This window comes from Danio rerio, chromosome 18, assembly GCF_049306965.1.
Source record: "Danio rerio strain Tuebingen ecotype United States chromosome 18, GRCz12tu, whole genome shotgun sequence".
Taxonomy (NCBI): Eukaryota; Metazoa; Chordata; class Actinopteri; order Cypriniformes; family Danionidae; genus Danio; species Danio rerio.
The window spans coordinates 43,763,170-43,785,369 of NC_133193.1; the positions used below are offsets into that span (position 1 = coordinate 43,763,170).

Consider the following 22,200-nt stretch of genomic DNA (forward strand, 5'->3'; position numbering starts at 1 on the left):
AACTTTACTTTGAATCGCATTAAGTAATGCAGTAGATGTTTTATAACTGTAGTTTATTCCGATAAAAACATAAACAATCATATTTATAAAACAGTGGAGTTCAATGCTGAATACACTAGTCAAGCCGAATCTGCCTTTGCCTTGATTCACTCATCAAAGTCTCTGCATTATTTTTAAATCTTCTGCATCAGTTGTACATTTTAAACTAAATCTGATTAATTTACACCATTTAAATTGAAACATTTAATTTCAGATAGCTTTGTGTAGCTTAACAATAAAACAAACAAATAAAAGGGTACATTAAATTTGAAATTACAATCTCTAAACCAGGGGTCACCAATCTAGGTTTTGAAGGGCTGGTGTCCCTGCAGGGTTTTGCTCCAACTTGCCTCAACACATCTCCCTGGATGTTTCAAGCTTACCTAGTAAGACTAGGGGTGTCAAAATTAATTGTTTTTTCAGTGCACCGCGATGCAGACGCAGACAATTCAGTATTGGTTCAGTAATAATCATAACCGATTATTATGTACTGACGTCATATATCTCATATGCACTCTGTCGTGAGGGAGGTGAGTGCGGGTATTTACAACACTCCAGGAGCCAATTCAGGGCCGGCCCGTGGCATAGGCAGTATAGGCAAATGCTAAGGGTGGTGTACATCCAGGGGGGGATGTCATTCACACACATACCTATGTTTGAGTATGTGTGTGAATGAGAGACAGTGTGGTGCTATGTATCTGTGTGTTTATACAGACATCTTGTTATAGCCTCCCCCCCAAAATATAACGCTATGGAAAGCATCGTAAATGCACCATGATGCACCGAGATATCGAATTGAGCCGGATCGATGACATAATAATCGTAACCGAACCGAACCGTGAGACCAGTATAGGTTCACACCTCTAAGTAAGACCTTGATTAGCTTGTTCAGGTGTGTTTGATTAGGGTTGGAGCTAAAATCTGCAGGACACCAGCCCTCCATGAACAAGTTTGGTAACCCCTGCTCTAAACCTTTCTCATGGCACGCCAAATCCAATGTTACCATGGGCCAACTCTGGCCCGTAGGCCCAAGTTTGGGCATCTTTGATTTAGACCATGCACCTGGTGCATCAACCATTTTTCCCATCATTAAACTATAACAAAAGTAGACACATTTTGAGTGCGCTTGCACAGTGCACTTTAGGCAGAAAACAGACAGATGCATTTTCATTAATGTGTAATAAGTTCAAAACATCAAGCAGTTTCAGGAACAATGCTATTTTTCCTCTATGAGATTCTTTTACTCTAGGGCAGCTCTGGCAGGCCAATGGCTACCCAAACCACATCATTCTGCCAAAATGAAGAAAAAAAACTATATTATAGTGATATAGTGAACAATCTATTGAACTCACTATGGTGTTCCAGAAACCAGTTTGAGATGATTTGAGCTTTGTGATATGAAGTATTATGCAGCTTTGCGTAGTCATAACAAGACGGGGACAATGTGGTCATAAAGAGAAGGACATTGTCACCAATAACAACGGACAAGGTTGTACCACTTAAACAACACTAATGGGGGGGGGCACAAAGTGTGTCAAGAAAATATCACATCATGAAACCACATCCAACTTTTCTGGCATATGTTTTACGCAGCAGATGGCTTTTTAAGCCGCAACCCAGTACTGGGAAACACCTTTAAACTCTCGCATTCACACTCTTGCACTATGGCCAATTGTGTTTACCTATTCACAAATGTATATGGACTTAGGAGGAAGCAAGAGCACCAGGAGGAAATCCACGCGAACACGAGAAGAACATGTAAACTCCACACAGAAATGCCAACTCACCCAGCCTGGACTCGAACCAGTGACCTTCTTGCTTTGAGGTGACAGTGCTAACTGAGTCACCGTGTCGCCCCACCGCCAATACACTTTAAATGAAATCGAAGAATGGACTGAAATGGCATCACTACAAATAACATTGGTCAACTGTGATTGCACAATAGGTGGGCGTATTCTGGTTCGATGTGAGATTGATTGCTAAAATATTTTAAGGACTTGGAACCACCAGTCTGGCCATTCTCCTCTGACATCAACATGGTGTTTTCATCCACATTGACGCTCTTTGGATGGTTGTTTGTAAAGACAGTAATGTTATTATTCTGCTTTTCTGTAGTCACCAGCTAATCACAATCATATATTCAACACTGCTGTGCTGTTTCATTACAGCTGTTTTAAGGTTCATGTCCCTTTAATAGTCTTTCCTGGCAGCGACTACTTCCAACAAATGTACTTCAGTAAGAATTTACATTCAGACATGTCCACTTAGGGTTGATGAAGACCAAATGATACACAGCATTTCACCTTAATCTGACCCTTTCCCATGGTGGATAACAGCTGAAATGATATAATCTGTCATTAAATCATCCCTCGTCATCAGCCAAAGTTTGCCAGCTAAATATGCACACTACTTTTTCAATATTTACCCTAAACATATCTAAGTTGAATGTTTCTATTCTAATTCTGATTAAAACTTTTAGTTTCTTTTTTACATCCCTGTCTTGTTGTTTAATTTAAAAACATACATTTTTCCAAGCCCCTTTAATGTAATTTAAGGTTTCCGCATCAGCCCTCATCTTAATGTTCTACTTTTATCCAGCACTTAAGTCCATTTCTGTGCTCTTAAGCATTAAGGATTTGCATTAACTGAATTGTAATTGAGCCAAGGCATTTAATACAAACAATAAGTGCACTTTCATTCTAGTCACACTGGTTATGAAGCAACTTTCCAACACTATAGATATATTGTGCATCAAATGATCCCTTACCCCAAAGTGCACACCATTGCATGTATTTTACGTTTTGTCAGTTTAGTGGCTAATTTGTACGAATTCATATGAGTTGAGTTGTACGAAAATGTACGATTTTAAAAAGGAGGCGTGGCACCCAACCCCACCCCTAACTGTCATTGCGTGATGAGCAAGTCGTTACTTAATTGTATGAATTAGATACTAAATCAAAAAGTTACAAATTGCCGTGAGCTTGCGTTGACTGCTCTGGCAATAATACTTCCAAAGTATTAGTGAGCAGTGGGGTTTCTATTAGAGGTGAAACCGACTAGTCAAATTTAATTCTCTGCCATGACGTTTTTTGATTTATGTCAACTATTCGTGCTGCGCAGATCACATGGTTTTTGACCTGAACTACACAGCAGCCTAACACACGAATGAAGGTTCACTGAATGAAACTGCCCTTGCATTACGAAAATTAATTTGCTATTTTTATGTCAGTGTATCAAAATATTTGTGTCTTGTGTTTTATTGACAACATCACCAGTGACTAGTAGACGTTGACTTTATTAACATAAAATTTGATTTCCAAAAATCTTGTTTAGCTCGTAGTTTCTATGTTCCACTATATTCAGTTTTTTTACAAGTGTTTTGGGTTTAAGCCAGAAATGTGTGCAATGCTACTGAAGAAATTGCTCAAACTCACACTCGCTCAAAGAAAAAAAGGGTGGAAACTGCAGAACATTTAACAAACTGAATCATAAAGTAAACGCTAAAACAAAAGTATCCTTCTGGGTGCCTTGAACTCTACTCAACAGTTTGACAAATAGTTTGTGACAGGCTACACCTTGTGACTTACCTTGTGCACTCAATACAGACATATTGTTTGGCCTTAAGGCATAAAATCTGCTCAGGGTTTATCAATGCATTCGACAATGTTCAATCAACACAAAAACTCAAATGATTTGTTATCCCCACATCTGATCGACATACATTTCTCCAGACACCTCAATCATCACAAATACTACAGTAGACCTATTAAAACATGCCATCTATTACGTTGCCATTATCTATAAACACACACATATACACATATACATACACACATATATATATATATATATATATATATATATATATATATATATATATATATATATATATATATATATATACACACACACACACACACACACACATATATATATATACATACATACATACATACATATATATATATATATATATATACACATATACATACACATATATATATATATATATATATATATATATATATATATATATATATATATATATATATATATATATATATATATATATATACACATATACATATGTATACACACACACACACACAAACACACACACACATACATATACATATATATATATATACATATATATATATATATATATATATATATATATATATATATATATATATATATATATATATACATATACACATACACACATACACATATACATATATATATATATATATATATGTATCAATTGTCTGACTGAATTTTTATTTTAGTCAAGTTTATACCAACACTACAGAATTGGTCTGAACTACAGAGTCAAGACTACTACTAGATAGTCAGTATATTCGCTGGCAAGTGCCAGTCCCAACATATTTTCCACGCCATGTCAAAAAGCTTAAATTGCCAAATATGTGAACATAGTTTTAATATGGGTAATGTCTAAATACCCACTTTTATAGGCTTGGCCACTTGAGAGTGTGTGCATGCAACAGGAAGTGCTCAAGACACCAAAGTGTAATGCCCCTAAACACACACCACACACCAAGCACATCTCGTCATAATTTCTGTTCACCGATATAGCAATATAAAAGAAAACCTTCCTCTGCAAGTGAAGTCAAAAGTTATCATTACAGTCACACTTTATTAGAACGTTTAATTCTTGACATTAACAAATCATTTACAAAGCATTAACTAAGACTTGCAGTTCATAATACAACTAATTAGCTGCTTGTTAATAGATAGTAAGGTAATATTTTGGTTTAGGTATTGGTAGGATTAAGGATGTAAAATAAGATCAATCTTTATAAGAGTGAACGAACAAGTAAAAGCTTTATAAAAAGCAGGTAATAAGCCAGTAGTAATATCTACTTAAAGTGTTACCGGTCACACTTTACAATAAGGTTCATTAGTTAATGTTATTTAATGCATTTACTAACATAAACAAACAATAAACCATACATTTACTACTGTATTTGTTCATGTTAGTAAACGTTAGTTAATGAAAATACAGTTGTTCATTGTTAGTTCATGTTAACTGATGGTGCATTAACTAATGTTAACAAGCATGTACTTGGATGTTAATAATGCATTAGTAAATGTTCAATTATGATTAATAAATGCTGTACATGTGTTGTTCATGATTAGTTCATGTTAGTAAACGCATTATCTAATGAACCTTATTGTAAAGTGTTACCGCGTTACCGATATTACATATGATTTGGAAGTAAAACATTTAGTGTTGTAAACTTGATTCGTGTTAAGGTGTACACTACATGACATAAGCCTTGTCATCGAACCCAGTTGTAAGAGCAACAAATAATAACTTGACTTCTAGTTGATCATTTAGTAAAGTGGCAGACGGTAGATCATCTGTTGAACTGCATCTCAATCATCACATATACTACAAAAGACTATTGGAACCCACTTTGACCCAAGATTCTCAAAGAAATCAGTCAAGTTTGGTGAAGGAAAAATCATGGTTTGGGGTAACATACAGTATAGGGGTGTGCGAAAGATCTGCAGAGTGGATGGCAGCATCAACAGCCTGAGGTATCAAGACATTTGTGCGCCCATTACATTTCAAACCACAGGAGAGGGCAAAGTCTTCAGCAGGATAACGCTTCTTCTCATACGTCAGCCTCCACATCAAAGTCCCTGAAAGCAAAGAAGGTCAAGGTGCTCCAAGATTGGTAAAGCCCAGTCACCAGAAATTAACATTATTGAGCATGTCTGGGGTGAGATAAAGTAGGAGGCATTGAAGATGTATTCAAAGAGTCTTGTTGAACTCTGGGAGTGCTGCAAGAACGCTTTCTTTGTAATTCCAGATGACTTTATTAAGTTATTTGAATCATTGCAGAGATGTGTGCAGGGCTTGAAATTGCGACCATTTTTGTTGCATACGCGCCCGAAATTTTATCTATATGACCTCAAAATATATTTGGGAGCATTTCTGCGAGTGCTTAAAATTGTTGTGTGCGACCAGTTTTTACTGCAAACAGTTCAGCACATGCGCGGATTCGGGAGACATTCACGCAGAATGCATCTCTAACGCCTGTTTCACACCGCAAGCGTCAGCGGCGCGTGAGCAGAGCGTGAGCAGCGCGTATGTCGAGCAGTAGCAGCACGCAGGCGTTTGCCTTTCACACCAGCTGCGTCTGCAGCGCGCAGCTCTTCGGCAGCTGCTGCTGAGATCAACCTATCTCTGTCAATTCTATCTAGTTACCCCTCTATATACAAATACACTTTTTAAACTTTTCATCTGCACCAAGGCCCCTCCTATGCTGTTTCATTAACCTGCAAATGTTTATTTTACAAATTTTATAGAGCAAATAGTACTGTATGCTTCTAAAGCTAACTTATATGAGAAGTGTCTACAGTCAGAAGACAATCGCCTGTGATATCATGTCATTTGTTTTTTGATTATCAGGTTGCTGTAGACCTAGTTATAATCATATTTATACAATAAAGTTATAATGATATTTATACATGATCAAACTAGTGTTAATTTCTCCGCTTCAGTGATGTCCAGCGGCAGAATAACAGCTCGTTAATTCATGCTCGTGCAGATGATGAGACGGACAAAAGTAATTAATGCATGCCATTTTCGTGTTGTCAGATTCACAGTGTAAACAGCTCCCGGTAGGAATAATTCGAGTGAACATAAAACAAAGCCGATTAAAACTTTCTTGCTCTGCTCAGCTGCACAGAACACAGCGAGCTCACATAATCCAGCATGCGTGTCGCACTACACTACCCACAATACACTTCGCTATGGACTACAAATCCCGTAAATATTCCATTTCCCCTCTCCTACAACACTAGTGTGCAACTTAAGCAAAACTGATAGTAAAATAGTTTTACATTTGGTTTTGTAGTTCGGGCCTAAGTAAATGTTTTGTTGCCGTTTTTAATCGTTTTAAGTTCATTTGAATGACTATATATAAACCATTTGACATTATTAACGCATTTATTGGGTAAAATTGCTACTTTTTACTGTCATTCAATGTGTTTTGGTCATTATCAATGCACTGTGGCTTTAATTGAGCGTGAGCAGCGCGTCAAAAATAGACCCAGCGCCGAAACTATCGCTGCACTGCTGCTTCGGCGACGCTCACGCCTCGCACTGACGCGCTGCTGCTGCGTGCGGTATGAAAGCTCTAATCTGTTAACATGGACGCCGAAAACACACGCGCTGCTCACGCTCTGCTCACGCGCCGCTGACGCTTGCGGTGTGAAACAGGCGTAAGCCCCTTTCACACATACAGACCTTTGTATCACATAAAGCTTGTATGTGTGAACAGGTCCTTTTTGAAAATACCGGTAAATTCGTTCTGGCTATTTTCCGGAAAGAGAAGTTGTAATATTACCGGCAATTTGCCGGAATGCTGTACTGTGTGAATGCAGAAGGAAGATTACCGTAATAAGTGCGTGCACGTCTAGAACGTGCTGACGTGAGACGTCTGCTTTAGCCAATCACAACAGTCAGACGCATTTACGTCCGCGCGGTTTGTGAGAATAAAAACCTTTGAATATTTTTCCAGACATATTTAGCTGCTAGAAGTTAGTCAGATCACGTTTATGTGTTCTTCTTTATGCCAACTGTGTAAATAATCATCGATGAGATGCTTATGATAAGCCGTTGTTTGTTTACCTTTAAGCTTTGCGTGTGCCTTTGAAACAGCCTGTGAGCGCCTGCACACGCACATATTATGAACATCCCGACATGAGAAAGTGATCCAGCGAAAGTTGTTCACAATATTGATCATCCACAGAGTTTGTAATTTAGTCAAATGTTTACAAATACAAGCGCAGCCGTTTAAAGCTCATTTGTGGTGAATGATGTCAGAATTTACCGTTATTTTGGAATGGATGTGTGAATGCTCTTTTCCGGAAAATGTCCGTACTGTCCTCGCCTGTGTGAACAGCGCTTTTTTGAATATACCGGTAAAGTCGTTCCGGAAATTTTCCAGATATTTACCGGTATCACTGTGTGAAAGGGGCTTTTGTCTGCACTTGAAACGCGAAACGCAGCGCTCAGGAATGGTTTAAAACAGTTGTCATGTCAACTTGCTACAGTAAACAAAGCCAAGTCCGTAATGCTTGCCCCGCCTTCACGCTCTTCTTATTGGCCCACCGCTGCTCTAACACTGAACGCGAATGATTGGTTAATATCAGCTGTCAATCACTCAGTCAGTGCCTTCTTGCTTCGGATGAGAGGGAGAGCTACTACCGCGAAACACTGTAAAGCGCTGAAGATGAGAATGAAGATAACACTGACAGATTTTGTTTTAGAAACCATGGCATCTAAAGTTACAAATAATGACACATCTTAGTGACCATGTGCTGAATGTTAATCCACCATCTACACTTTTCCAAGAGTGGATAAAAGACTTCCATTGGCTTCAAGTCTGCTATGAAAAGTCTGTGGGGTGGAATTTTCAGGTAACTGTTTGCCACATCTAGCACGAGAGCTTCTGTTCAATCTTTATAAAATCGCCAGATGCTGTCTGCCGTGCAAGGGGCAGCTATATGTCAAATCTAACACCACGTACACCATCGCAAACGGGCTTGGCTTGCACTGAGTAAACTAATGTCGCTACTCATGAAAAGACCGGTATTACTATTAACATGATGTATAATAAGGTACAGTACATGTCAAAAGCATCAGTGCAATATCAGACACCACTCATGAGAACAGTACAGTTATATCATTAACAGAGTCATTCAAGCAGTGTGTGCAGGGCCGGTGAGCGCTTCGTGTATCTTTTGGTCACGCAGTTCCGTTAAAAAAATGTATTTTCTTGTGATAACGGGATTTCGTTGAGACATATTTTCCTCACACTTGCATATATTTTTATTTTTGCTTGTTAGTTTGATTAGTGTTGATTTCAAATGCAATAAATCTGTTTGTATAAAACTTGTAGTAACGGTGCCTATAATTAGTGGGTGCAACTAAATTTTGGCTGATGCGCCTACATTTTTTAAGTTAAGAGCACCGGTGCTACCAAGCAAAAAGGTTAATTTCGAGCCCTGTGTATGGATGCAGTCCTCCAAGCTAATGGGAGTCGGACACAATATTAATTAATGACTTTAAATTCTATACTGTACATTATTTCTGTTAAGTGACAAGACTTTTGTCCAAGCAAAGTCAGACCTTACTGTCCTAATAAATAGTTAAAAACTATTGATATTTTATTTTGGTAAAATAAGTGTAATCTAGGGGCCTTTGCCTTTCATATAAGCCACTTATGTAATTAGAAGCACCACAACTGCTATGTTATTCAAACTACTGAAAATCAGCAGTTTTATGTTTTGTTAAAATCCCCATTACAAATCCCATCAGTCACCATGCTTTCTCCAGCAATTAAAGCACATTTCAGTTTATCACTTTGTTTTCCTCTATCGTTTCGATATGTAATGGTCTGTAACCACCCAGGATCATGAGAAATTAAATACTGGCAGCAGAAGGGGCCGCGATGTAGCATCTGGCATGGGGCGCAAAGCCACCAGTGCCACCCTAAAGCCCTTTAGACTGGAGAAGCACTGGAGTGGAAGTCATTTAGATAAAGACATGCTGGGCGAGTCCCTCACAGTCATCAGTCTGATAACAGCAGTGAATCACAGAGCTGCCATTAATCAGACACACACTTCCAGGACGACAGTGACAAAAATACACACAGGAACAAACCGGAATGATTAAACTGCAAGTGTGGAAAAGCCAGAAGCGGACCACCTGTGTGCTTGTGTTTTTATATCATATTGAGGGGAGTCATTTTGGCTCCAGCAGGAACAAATAATGATGTTTTCAAGTTAAAAAAAATGTGTCTAGCAGTGCTCAGACAAAACAGACAGTACTGACTCACTCCAGTCACAACACACAACTACACTTCGTTTTACAGCCTTTAATAACAAAATCCTCATCATCTAGTCTCGCTTGGGATGTGTCCAGCACCACATTTTTACATGACTTTTTCCGTAATTACTCAAAATTGTTAAAAAGCACAACTACTGAGGTGCTATTCACATAATGTTGTCAGAAAAAAACTGGAAAAATTGTTTATGGGTTTTGCCTGTTGATCGCCTAAAGTCAACAGTATAATTCAAACTAAATCAAAGAACAAACTGAGATTACATCATTTTTAGGGATGTCCCGATCAAATTTTTTTTGCCCTCGAGTCAGAGTCAATTGATTTTGAGTATTTACCGATACTGAAACCCAATCCGATACTTCGTATCCGCACCTGTATAATTAATCATAAAGAGATTTAAAAAATTCAAGGGTGGTCACACAGCAGACAAGAAGCCCACCTTGTCATGCCACATCTTTGCTATGAGTTAGCGCACAGATGGCACCATTTGGTGTCTGTCCACAGCAAAAAGAAAAGAAGTGATGTGCACTTCTTGTGGAAAAGGGGGTTTTTATGACTCCCAGTTGTTTATAAAACTGTTCTTCTCATTTGCCATTGTTGTGTTTAGGGGTACACATGAGCCGAGGGACACATTTACAACCCCACCTACTGCAGCACGGGAATGCTGAAGTGTTTGAAAACAGTATATCAGCAACTCAACCGTTTCAAATTTGATTTGACCTCAAACTAAAAATGAAAAAGAATTTAGTTTGCCTCAATAGTCATGGCATTGTATCTACTGCACTTTAAAACCTAAAACACTAGGTTTCTGAGTATATAGTTAAGTAATTCAAAAAATTTGGATCAACAGATTAAAAATTAGCGCCACACTCTAATCAAAGAGCCATGTGGACTTCCATCTATGAATATTAAACTGTAAAAAACTGCATTGTAAAAAGGAGATCTGCCTGTTTTTGTGCGTCTCTGTGTAGTTATGTTTACAATACACACATACTCGACAGGCATAACACTTGTTTCAGTTTTACTGGGTTTTTCAATTTTTCATGTATAATGCTTGTTATCAGCTTCTGCTGCCTCACTCTATATGAGGACATGAGCACATGAACTTTAGCTGCAGGGCTGCTCTGAATTCACATTCCCAACCTAATCTCAGGAGAAAACCCAAATGTTTTAAGAGTTGGCAATTTCACATTTGGTGGCATGGTGGCTCAGTGGTTAGCACTGTCGCCCTCGCAGCAATAAGGCCACTGGTTCGAGTACTGGTTTCCTCCAGGTGATTTGGTTTCCCCCACAGCTCAAAGACATGTGGCATAGGTGAATTGAGTAAGCAAAATTGGCTGTATAGAGTATGTGTGTGTGTGAATGCGAGAGTGAACGGGTGTTTCCCAGTACTTGGTTGTTGCTAAAAGGGCATCTGCTGCATAAAACCATACCTGTCAACCCTCCTGTTTTTCCCAGGATTCTCCCGTATTTTATAGTTCTATCATCCCGTGGAGGTATTTTCCTGTATTTTTTTAATCTTTCTATGAAGGGGGGCAATAAACATCAAAGAGTTGATCCTCCTTATACACAACCCATACCACCGAACCACCAGGGGGCGCTCCCTGCTCTTACATGAGAATTTGTTCTGTGCTTTTATTTTAGTTAGGCATGAAAACTTTGAAAATAATATAAAAATCTAAATATTCATTACAAGCGCTGTTGCCCCTATGCAATCTTTAAAACAGCAAGTTCATGTAGCGGTGCGTGACTGTGAGATGCTCCATAGTGATAAACATACGCTGTTTGCTAAATGGATTCTGTACAAACATTTAGAAGTGGAGCGAATACTTTGGGTTTTGGGTGCGTGTTTAAACAGACATATACACATCATAACATTAATAATAATAATAACAATAATAATAACAACAATAATATTAATAACATCTAAACATGTCGATCTTGATGGGTTTTCATTTAAACAAAACAAATTTTGTCCTAAATGAGCATAAATAGTTGGGAAAGCAATCAAACGCTTTCATCATAGATCTGTGCGTTTTTAAAGTGACACCTCTGTTATTTAATATAATCAAATGAAACAATTAAATGAGAGCTTCATTCGCTGCTCTTTATCAGAATGTTTAAGTTATACAGTGAAGAAAAGATTAATGAGATTTTTATTCCTTATTTTTACATCCCAATGTTGATGTATGGTAAAACATATGCTGAAATTGTTGGCGGTTTATTCCGCTGTGGTCACCCCTGATAAATAAGCCGAAAGAAAATGAATGAATGAATTTCACATTGTACAGTTTCTACACAAACAAATGCATGAATGGGGGTGTTATCCCATATTTTTACATCCCAATGTTGACAGATATGGTAACACATATGCTGAAACAGTTGGCGGTTCATTCCGCTGTAGTCACCCCTGATAAATAAGGGACTAAGCTGAAAGAAAATGAATGAATAAATTTCACATTGTCTACACAAGGTCCACCAAAATCTCCACACAAGTGTACAACTGAAATCATACTGATTTGTCACCAACAGTACTGATGGCCAGCCATAATATTACGTCGACATTTTACCATTTCATTAATAAAACTACTTTCTGATGTGTTAACTCACTACAACCAAACAAAACTTAAATTTGGTTTACCACTGTAAAAAAAGTTACAATTTAAAGGCAACAAACTTTAGGACATTTGAGTTGACTCAACTTTCAACCCTATTAATGCACTTGACTTGATTTAAGCTGAGTAAACTCAAATATCCTGAAGTTTGTTGCCTTAAAATTTTTGGTTGAGTCGACTTTTTTTAACAGTGTACATCTCAACACAATTGCAAAAACACAGAAACCAGAAAAAAAAGCTGTATTGATTCAGTTGATGTTACATTATCATTTAAAATTATAATAATCTATTGAAATGTAAATCAGAAATACTCAAAGCTATTTGTTGTGTAAAAAAATATTTCAGTTATGTAATAAATCATCTTGGGCTTGCAGTCTGCTCAGAGCTACCAGTAAATTGCATACTTCATCTCTAAAAAAAGAGAAGTGTGCACCCAACCCTGGAACTTTGATTGTTCATCTTTTTCATTTTAACCCAGAGACTGACTGAAGGTCAATGACTTTAGCCTAAGTTCCCACGAATTCAACACTGGACTTCCCAAACCGCATGCAGTTTGAGAAGCCATTGTAGCATTTGGTGGCCTGGCGAAATTCAAAACGAGGCGCTAAACGCTCCGCTGCGTTCTGGTCTTGACGTCCCTGTACATGACAGCACAATAAACTAGTAAATGTGACAACATTCCATTCTTCACCTATTATGCAAGCAGACCCGACACAGCAAACTCACGCCACTGACCCCAGAGCCTCTTGCTTGAACCCAGCAAACCTCCCTAAGCCAAACTTCCTGTGTGTCACAATGTCAACATCAAGCATGCTGTCCGATAACATCGATGAATTGAAATTTGCACTTAAATGAATAGCTGAAGTTTTAGAGCCTCTGCTTATTTAAACATTTTCATTTTGGGGTGAGACAGGCCTAAGAGATACGCTGACAAAAAAAAAAAAACCTGTCACGCAGGTTGCTGTTGTTGTTTACATAGCAAAATGAGTGATTTAAATTCTCAAGTTGTTGGAAGAGCTCGTCTGTGTTGGCATTTCCCTCTTTTAAACAATGTGTCAACTTTATAGAGCTTAGAAAGGCTTTGTGCCAATGACATTCTTGCAATTATTTGTTGAATATCAAGAAGTGCATTGTTGTTACTTCATATAATTGTCACTGAAAATAAAATATTTGCATTGTGCATCAACATATTAAAACAATAAAAGTATAACACCGCATAAATATCCCCCCTTACATTAGAATGAGTACCTTTGTATTAATATTATGAGCAAAAGAATAATGACTCTCATTCTTACCACGATTTACACAAGACATCGTATATTAAATATCCCAATGTAAAAGTAGATTAAATACCAAAATAATAGCAGCTATATTTAGAAAAAAATCATTTGCTGACAAAGTAAAAGACTATTTAAGGACCACAAAATATGAATTAATGTGATTTTTAGTGTTTGCTACTTTCCTTTAAACCACTACATTTTTATTAATTCAAATAAAAATGTACAAAATTAAGAGACCATTTTGGAAATTCTTAGTTTCTTTGGATTTACAATTTACACTTGTGTGCTTGGGTAAAAAAGAAAAAAAAATTAGTTTTTTTCTGCAAACTACTGATGACTTAAAGGTGCAGTAGGTGATTTTCTTCAGAAACAGTTTGAGTTGTGCTAATTGAAAGTCTCTTCACATTCCAATAGTAATGACTTCAGTAAATAATCTAAATGTATTTATATATATTTTTATATTCTGGGTAAGGCCAAAAACTAAAAAATGTTGGTCCAATTAAAAATTGTCAGGTTGATAATTCCCATTATTCTAATAAGTAGCCCAAACTGTCTGTCAGCAAATGTTGATTTGTACAACTGTGCACTCGTTCACACAGATCCACCATTCGCGTGCTCATGTCCACACAGCGGTAAAAACAAATGCTGAATCAAAACTTTTTAATATCCTGAATCAGTATTGGAGTTACTTTTGCACGCTGGAGGAAGGTCGACACCATGGCTGAAGTATTTTTATTAGACAGGTAATGTTATGTTTTAACTAGTCACGCAAAGCTGATGTACATTGTGTTGTACTATAAATGGGTTATATGCACAGAAGTGTTGTTCAGCCACTGAAATCTTCCGGTGAAAGATTGATGTGACTATTTTCAGTTTTATATGGGACCTTTTACAGCATCGATAATGTAGATTTTTATTTATTTTAACAACAAAACATCAGTAAGTAGCACCATTCCGCCTAGCTTGCTTAACTGAGGTGAAGTTGCTTTTATATTCACATTGGTTCATTTTTGAACAATAACAACCTGTGACGCACTCCCTATATTGTTAGCCATGCTAATCTGAATATTTGCTCTGAAATGTAAGTATGGTTTAGTAATAAGTGTTCCTGCACGCGGCTGGCCAACCACAAAGCATACAGTAGTCACTTTAGGACAAAGTCCATGAGTGAGTGAGACCAGCGATCCTCGCATGCATGAAATATTGCACATTATTACACATTGCACATTATTTTGCTTGCTACACAATTGAAAACGTGCTAAATATAATAATTTTTTTTGTTCAGAATTGTAGTATTATATAGTATAGTATCTCTGTCATCTTTAATGGACCCTTTTTACAAGACGTTTAACGCGTTTAACAGTGATCATAATCTTAAATCCTTAAAAGTTTTTAATATATAGATTTTTTGTAACATTTATATGCATTTATATTTGTATTATATCATATCTGCATCAAATAAAAAAAAAAAAAACTAATTACCGCTTATGCAAGGTGTTTCTAAAGGCTGATTTATACTTCTGCGTCAAACGCCGGCGTATGCTACGGCGCTGACGCATAGCCCTTCTCCGTGGCCGTCAGCGTCACTGACGTGCACCTCTCAAAAAATGTAACTTCACGTCTCAACAACGCGTAGCGCAAGCTCTGTGATTGGTCGGCTTGGTAGTGCTGACGAGTCTGGGCAGAACCGAGAGCCGCGCGAATGGCGCGAGCGATTGTTTACAAGTGTGGAGTCCCGTGAAGGAGCTCCAGATGAAAAGTTTTGTTTTGTGTTTACCTCATAGTTAAAGTTGTTGCACGTGTGCCAGTTCCTGCCTCAAAATGAGCGAGTTTGAGTCACTTGTACAACCGGGAAGTGATCAGGAAAAGCCAAACAGAAGCGAAGAAACTCGACACAGAGGAACATTTACACCTCACTGCCAACTAGCGTTTCGGAAGTGTTAATGCAGAGCAACAGACACAGCGTGCAGAAGTATAAATGCACAGCCACGCGCGTTGCCTGCGCCGTGAGTTACGCTGGTCACTTGACGCAGAAGTATAAACCAGGCTTAATGCAGCGTCTATGGGGCTGAGAGTAAAATTGACATTATTGTCTCTCCTACATTAGCTGCTGTCACCTGTCTGACACAATTTTTTTTCCTTTTTCTGAAAGTCTTGATAACATAATTGTGGCATTTTTTATTATTTCAGCAAATAGAGTTGTAAAATTTTTTTGTTGTACTCTCTGATTCACTGCGTTCTGAGTTTACCTTACCATGACGCCTTCCGCTACTGAGAAACCCGAAAATGTGAAAAGGGTCGATGAGCCAGTTCGTGATTTCAAGAGGCGTGGCTTTGGATGGCAGGGGAGGAACTGTATTTCAAGCATAATAAGCTAACCGGTTAGCATTTAGACAGATCACCTACTGCACCTTTAAAATAAAAAATGTTTAATAATAACAATTTGGTCTAAATAAAAAAGATGCCATATTTTCAGACTTGTTTACATTCATATTTAATGATATGACAATGATATGGGCAGCACGGTGGCGCAGTGGGTAGCACAATCGCCTCACAGCAAGAAGGTCGCTGGTCCGGCTTGGTCAGTTGGAATTTCTGTGTGGAGTTTGCATTTTCTCCCCGTGTTGACGTGGGTTTCCTCTGGGTGCTCCGGTTTCCCTCACAGTGCAAAGACATGCACTAAAAGTGATTTGGATAAGCTAAATTGGCCGTAGTGTACGTAAGTGTATGCAACAGTGTGTGGCTGTTTCCCAGTGTTGGGTCGCAGCTGAAAAAGCATCTGCTGCTTAAAACGTGCTGGATTAGTTGGCGGTTCATTTCGCTGTGGTGACCTCAGATTTAATAAAGGGACTAAGCCGAAAAGAAAATGAATGTACACCAATGTTATAACTTAAGAGTTAAGATACAACCTTTAGTGGAATAGTTAACGTTATTTTTAATCAATCACAACACATAAAAACATTCGTTATTTTGACCATTGCCATTTATGCAAATACATGCATTCAAGCACAATTATGAGCAACATATTTCAAACCATGCTGAAGAGGAACATTATCAGATTTTATGATCAGTCAAAAGCAGACATTAGAAGAAGTCCAAAATTCAAGATATGGGCCTACTAATGTTCAGTTCAACTTTTCATTCAAATATTATGTTTGTAAATTAGTTTAGAGACATTATTACATAAGGAACTGAACCTAGAAGCAGTTCACTAATTGTATTGCTATAATGTCTTGTTAGTTTTTTAACATAAAAGTGCCCTTGAACTCTGCAACTGCCCAGGCTGCAGCAGGATGTGCAATTATCAGGCTTCGTTGCTCCATATGTAGGTTAGTTCCGGGTACTGCCCTTACCGATAAATCACCAATCCTACTATGGCTAAGGCTTTAAACATGAATATTAAATCAAATATTTGACGTTCGCCACTGAATGAACGTCCCGTGACCTAATTAATATTCATATGCCAAACCTTCCCCACAGTAGGATTTGTGAATTCGCGCCACGGCCAACTCCCAGAACAGAGAGAACTGGGAGGGCTCACAAAAGAGGACTGGCTACGTGTTACAAAGACCCAATTTACCGTTTGACAGCTGCATTTTCAACACGCACAATAAACAACACCGCCTGAGGATACAGTTATCGATACCCGTTCGTGTAACTCGGTGTATACTGTAAAATAAAGTGCTTATGTGTTATTTTAAAGGTCACTAGCACTGCACAGGTGCACCTCATTTTAAAAAGTACTTACAAATCATAATAATAACAATATTAATAATAATAATAATAATAATAAATAACCTATTGACAAAAAAAGTTCCTACTTGAGTTTTTGACATCCAAAAAAAACGTGCATTACCACAAAACTGCTACTTTGTCCGTTTACATTGCGTACCAGTAAGTATAAGCTTATAGGCTATAGGTGCAAGTAATTTTGCAAATTGTTAAATAAATTTACACATAAATTAAGCAATACATAATTGTGTATATATTTAACCATGAGCACAACGAAATATTTAATAAATGTGTGAAAATCTCAGCATAATTTGCTCTAAAATGCACCTAATCAAAAGTTGACGACAATGCAAGCAGTGCCAAAACATGCACATGAAAACTTAAAAGGTATATAAAAACATGTTTAGAAAATAGCTACCCAATATGTTCATTAAATCAATATTTTAGGCTAATATGACACAACCTTATGTATTAATGTGAACCCCATTATTCGTTTAACAATGTTTAGAATGACAGTGTCATATAACCTGTTTTGCTAGCATGCTTCATTTAATTCAAACTAAACACCCTGCATCATGGAAAAAACAAATCTGTGCAAAATTATTAACAATACATATTCACAGGAGGCAGCTCCATTCAGGAGAAAGCAGGGGAGGAAATAAAAGAAAAGAGAAACTGTCAACACCAGACATAAAGGGACGAGCTGGAGCTGTGTAAACACTGAAAGAAAGGACACACTTGCTGCTGTGATGGTCAGCCGCCTCCAGTAGGTGCGAGTAGCAGGACAGAAAGTGACGAACAGACCGAACTCACTCACTCGTTTCCCACACTGTGAGCTACATTGTAGCGCGCAAAACAAAGTACACACAAAAGCGAGGGCAACAAATGTGCTTTACCTCATTGTTCGACGACAGCGCGGATCCTCCTCAGAGCTAAAGCCGAACTTCCAGGGGCGAAAACACAGGAGAAATCGGCGATATCCTCATGGATAAACCCACCAAGGGGTTTGGTGTTTTGTTTAATCTGTGGGAAGACGGATAAGCGGCAATGCGCGATGATTTCCTGGTTGAGGAGTGAAGGAGGGGGTTGGAGGTGAAGTGTGGATAGAGTTGCTACTGGAGCTGGGCTTGTGTCAACTCTAATCAGTATCCTGGACTCATGTCTCGCTCCGAGCAAAGTCTGCACATATTCCGCCTCATGTCCTCGTCTGCATCCGCGCGGCTGGCTGTGAAGTCTGGACGCGGTTTTCGATAAACTCCTGCTCGGTCGTCGCCGGTCGGTCGTTAACGTTCATTCGCGAGCGAAACCCAACCTGCTCCTCAACTCTGAGGAAAAGCTTTCATTCCCGTCTGTCTGACTCCCCCTCCCGAGCTGAAAAACAGGCAGAGGCAGAGCAATGTTACTCCTCCACTCCCTAGCGGTCGAGATCCAAACTCCAGCGCTGGGAGATAAACCTGTTCTTGCTGAAAAGTTACACTTTCCCCCACCTTTAGCTATGTGTGGTGTTGTACATCACGAATTCACTTGTGTGTTTCTGTAGTGGGCCTTTGCTCAAATGCAAAATGTGTGTGTGTGTGTCTCTAAGCTGAAATCTAAAATATATAGTTCAAAATGTGTTGTCTGTAGTAGTTGCACCATTGTTTTCACATAGATGCACTGATACCCTTTTTTAAAACCAATCCGATACCAAAAATTCTTGAGTATCAGCCGATACCGATCCGATACCAGTGCAGTTATTAATATAATACAATTTCTATACTTCTGATGATCTGAGATATATAGAAACCCAAATAATATCTTCTGTACACAGTCCAATAAATAGACACTTTCTCTATAAAGAAAAATAATGTATATAGATGTTTTATATAGGCACAAAGTTTGAATTTTGAATGATTAAAAGGCACAATGGAGGGAAGCACTGATGTACTTGAATTTAATTTCTTGAATATTCAACTTTACTTTACAATAAACTATCGTTTGGCTTCAGAACATTTAAAATATACACTGTAAACAAATCCGTAATTTTACAGTTTAATGCAGCTGGGGTGCCAGAAAAAAAATCATAAAATAACGACCGTTAATTTATAGAAATTTACCGTAAAATAATAAACAATAAATTACAGAAATTTCCTTAAACTTTAATTTCTGGTAAACTTTTGTAATTTAACGTCTGTTATTTTACAGTAAATTTCTGTAATTTATTTCAGCACCCCAGCTGCCTGAAATAAACTGTAAACTTAAAAAAAAATTACAGTATAGTGCATGAAAACTTTTTGTATGAAAAGTAGTGCCTAATAATGTCTTCATGACTTTTGTTGCAATTATAAATTCCACAGAATACATGCGTATTATTGGATTTAGATTCGTCCCATCTGGCCAAAACAAGATCCAGCAAAATATGCGGTATTGAAACCAATATCCCTAATATTTATGGTATTGGCTATCTATCTATCTACCTACCTACCTACCTACCTGCCTGCCTGCCTGCCTGCCTGCCCGCCCGCCCGCCCGCCTATCTATCTATCTATCTATCTATCTATCTATCTATCTATCTATCTATCTATCTATCTATCTATCTATCTATCTATCTATCTATCTATCTATCTATCTATCTATCTATCTATCTAAAATGCAGGTCAAAATATTTGTTGTGGTTTTTTTAGCATAACACCATTTTTTCTGGCATTCTATACTTGTGCTAGATATTACATTAGAAATTACTATCTGTCATGTGTCTTACTCTCTATTGTGTTAAAAAAATATGGAAATCTCTTTAAATTACTCTGAATGATCAAAAGGAGTTTATAAACTTACTCTCGAATATAACTGTTACAAGAAATGCGATAAAAAAATAGATTAAAGGGCGACACAGAGGCTCAGTGGATAGCTTTGTTGCCTCACAGGAAGATTGTCGCTGGTTCAAATACTGGCTGGGTCAGTTGGCATTTCTGTGTGGAGTTTGCATGTTCTCCTCGTGTTCGCATGGGTTTCCTCCGAGTGCTCCAGTTTCCCCCACAGTCTATACATGCACTATATAAATTGAATAAACTAAATTGGCCGTAGTGTATGTGTGTGGGTATGAGTGTGTATGGGTGTTTCCCAGTGATGGGTTGCAGCTGTAAGTGCATTCACTGTATAAAACATACACTGTATAAGTTAACGGTTCATTCTGCTGTGGCGAACTGATGAATAAAGGGAGCAGGCAAATATCACCCATTTATATACATTAATATACATAATACATACACACACACACACACACTATATATATATATATATATATATATATATATATATATATATATATATATATATATATRTATATATATATATATATATATATATATATATATATATATATATATATATATATATATATATATATATATATATATATATATATATATAGACACACATAAATATCTCCACTGTTTGTTTATGGAAAATATCCCACCATGTGCCACATCTGCCATCTTTTACTCAATATATTGTCATGTCTGAAACAATATATTGTTTCACAATGTCACAATATGTGACAAATGCATGTTTATTTGCATTCATAATCCTGCTCAACTCAGTTTACATCACTTACACGATTTAAAAAAAATAAACATTTGAAATAATTATGTAAGCCGTTGATAATTACATAATCAGATTTTAAGCCTGCCATGCGTGTCGTTCCGGTTCAGAGGAGAACACATGAGAAAATACAGTGATACCAAAAGACCTTTTGTACATCTGTAGTGTGTGTATGTGTGTTTGTGCATGCGTAATGTACATTATACACATCTGACTGCTTTGATAAGCATCTAAAAGGAAACTAGTGAGTTGTAATTTTAGGCTCACCCCTCCTCCATTGAGCCACTTTTACAAGCTCCCATTCTGGCTCTGCTTGCATGGCACAGTTTCACAGGATAGATCCTCGGACTCTCTGGCCTTCAGTTTAGCATTCTTTAAACAAATCGGGCTTTCAAACGCAGACAACATTCAAATACGAGGCAATCAGCGTTCAATAACAAAACATCAGCAGGAGAGCTTGATCATATTGTGTATGCAGTGTTTGTCGACTAACAGAAATGTTGAAAGAATTTCTAAAGGCATTCTGGATAAGTGCCTAACCACACTGACCCAGATGGCAATATATGAGAAATCGCCCCTGTACATACAAAACAGGCAGAAAAGAGACGCATTATTCTTCTCTTAAGATTTGTGTGTGTGTGTGTGTGTGTGTGTCCAATAATTTCCCCATTTATTGATGATATTATGTCACCTAGTGGACAGTCTTTGGCTACACATTAACAGAAAGCTGGTTTGGTGTTTTACCACTAGATGGAGGTGTAAGAGCATATATTACGTGATAGAATCGCTCACTAAATCCGTCGTATATACGAATAAAATAATAGGTTTTATCAGGACAAGAAATGAACAAGGGCTCATGGCTATAAGACAAACTAAACAAACGTTTACTCGAAAGAGTCAATTCTGTCATCATTTAAGAACCCGCCTCTGCTTGTTCCAAATCTGTATGAATATCATAGCTGCACGTCTATATATATATATATATATATATATATATATATATATATATATATATATATATATATATATATATATATATATATATATATATATATATATATATTGTTT

At 37.4% G+C, this 22,200-nt stretch overlaps 1 protein-coding gene across 2 annotated transcripts in view; it reads right to left on the reverse strand.

Annotated features, from left to right (window-relative positions):
• The window catches only part of vaspb (vasodilator stimulated phosphoprotein b), a 94,662-nt gene extending 75,789 nt beyond the window's left edge, over nucleotides 1-18,873 (reverse strand). For both annotated transcript variants that reach the window (XM_005173680.5, XM_005173679.5), the window contains exon 1: nucleotides 18,450-18,873. In XM_005173680.5, the coding sequence (XP_005173737.1) occupies nucleotides 18,450-18,454 (5 nt within the window). In that variant the 5' untranslated portion in view covers nucleotides 18,455-18,873. The remainder of the gene's footprint in view (nucleotides 1-18,449) is intronic.
• Between the last annotated feature and the right edge of the window lie 3,327 nt (nucleotides 18,874-22,200).